At 42.9% G+C, this 1606-nt stretch overlaps 1 protein-coding gene across 1 annotated transcript; it reads left to right on the top strand.

Annotated features, from left to right (window-relative positions):
• Nucleotides 1–917: 917 nt before the first annotated feature.
• On the top strand, nucleotides 918–1358 carry LOC106874250 (uncharacterized). The gene has a single exon (XM_014921906.1). The coding sequence runs from the start codon at nucleotides 918–920 to the stop codon at nucleotides 1356–1358; it is 441 nt and encodes a 146-aa protein (XP_014777392.1).
• Nucleotides 1359–1606: the final 248 nt, after the last annotated feature.

Raw genomic sequence — 1606 nt, 5'->3', positions numbered from 1 at the left:
CTCTCTCTCTCTCTCTCTCTCTCTCTCACACACACACACACACTCACACACACACACACATACATACGCAACACACTTTCTGTCTCGCGCCCCGCATCAACACATACACACGCCCTTGTCAATTTTTTCTCTCTCTCTCTCTCTCTCTTTTACTATATCCCGACATCAAACGAAATGTATATTTCCACCCACAAAAATAAATAAATAAAATTTTTTACGGATTTTACCGAACGCTTTACCTTAACAGCTGTTGGATCAGATACTCAGTTTGACATTTTGCGATTCATATAGAAAGATCGCCCAATTTCGTCCTCAGAAACACACACTGGCGGAGTTATCTTCTTAGACGCACCCGGTGGAACTGGAAAAACATTCTTCCTCTTGAATCTTCTTCTTACGAAGTTACGGCATAATGGTGACCTTGCTATTGCTGTTACCTTCTCGACGGCAGACGAATAGCACACTCTACCTTCAAATTGCCTTTCAATGTAGTACATCAAGAAAACTCAACGTGCCATATAATGCATTCCTCGAACAAAGCGACAAATTTGAAAAAGTGCAAACTCATTGCTTGGGATGAAGCAACTATATCCCATAAATGTTACCTACAAGCACTTCATACAACGATGACAGACCTTAGATCAAACAACATCCTTGGAGGTGCGACTCAACTTCTTGCAGGAGATTTTCGACAAACTCTATTATACCAAAACGAACACCCGCCGATGAACATAATGTCTGCCTTAAAAAATCCCTCCTTTGATCGCATGTCCAATCTAAACAACTCACCATCAACATTAGATCACTGCTACAGACTGGTTAGCCTACAACCCAGTTTTCGGCAATAAAATCGGCAATAGACAACTTACGTCCGATGACAACTGATACATTGACACTACCACCATTGGCCAGCCCATATGTTTAGCCGTTTACCCAATCTTACAACGGAATACATAAAACCAGATTGGCTTCGATACAGGACTATTCTTGCACCTACAAATGCAGCTGTCAACACTCTTAACTACGACTTACTCAGTCAGCTACCTTCTCAAGAACGTTGTCACAGATCAGTTGACACAGTTACAGACCTTGATCAGGTTACAATTTCCAACAGAATTTCTCAACTCCCAAGATCCTCCAGGGCTCCCTCCCCTGAACTTCACTTAAAAGTCGGTTGCCCTGTCATCCTCCTACGCAATCTAAACGCACCCACACTATGCAATGGAACTCGCATTGTGGTCAAACAAATGACGGACCACCACATTGAAGCTCAAGTTATCACAGGACACGGCAAAAACGATACCGTTTTCATTCCGAAAATTCCGCTAACCCCAACAGACTGCCCCTACACTATGTAGAAACTTCAGTTCCCTCTCAAACTCAGCTTCGCCATGACAATTAACAAAGCACAAGGTCAGTCGCTGAAAGTTGTCAGATTGGACCTTCGAACATCGTGCTTTTCACATGGACAGTTCTACATCGGTTGTTCCAGAGCTGGCCATCCAGACAACTTATTCATCTATCCTCCTGAATGAAAAACAAAGAATGTCGTCTACAAAGCAGCCCCACAGTAGTTATTCCTCTACTGCATTCTTCACATCTACGC

This window comes from Octopus bimaculoides, chromosome 1 (genome assembly GCF_001194135.2).
Source record: "Octopus bimaculoides isolate UCB-OBI-ISO-001 chromosome 1, ASM119413v2, whole genome shotgun sequence".
Taxonomy (NCBI): Eukaryota; Metazoa; Mollusca; class Cephalopoda; order Octopoda; family Octopodidae; genus Octopus; species Octopus bimaculoides.
This window is presented reverse-complemented; position numbering and strand designations above follow the sequence as displayed.

Excerpts from the sequence above, each read along its gene's own strand:
- LOC106874250 (XM_014921906.1), top strand. The coding sequence starts at position 918 with ATGTTTAGCCGTTTACCCAATCTTACAACGGAATACATAAAACCAGAT.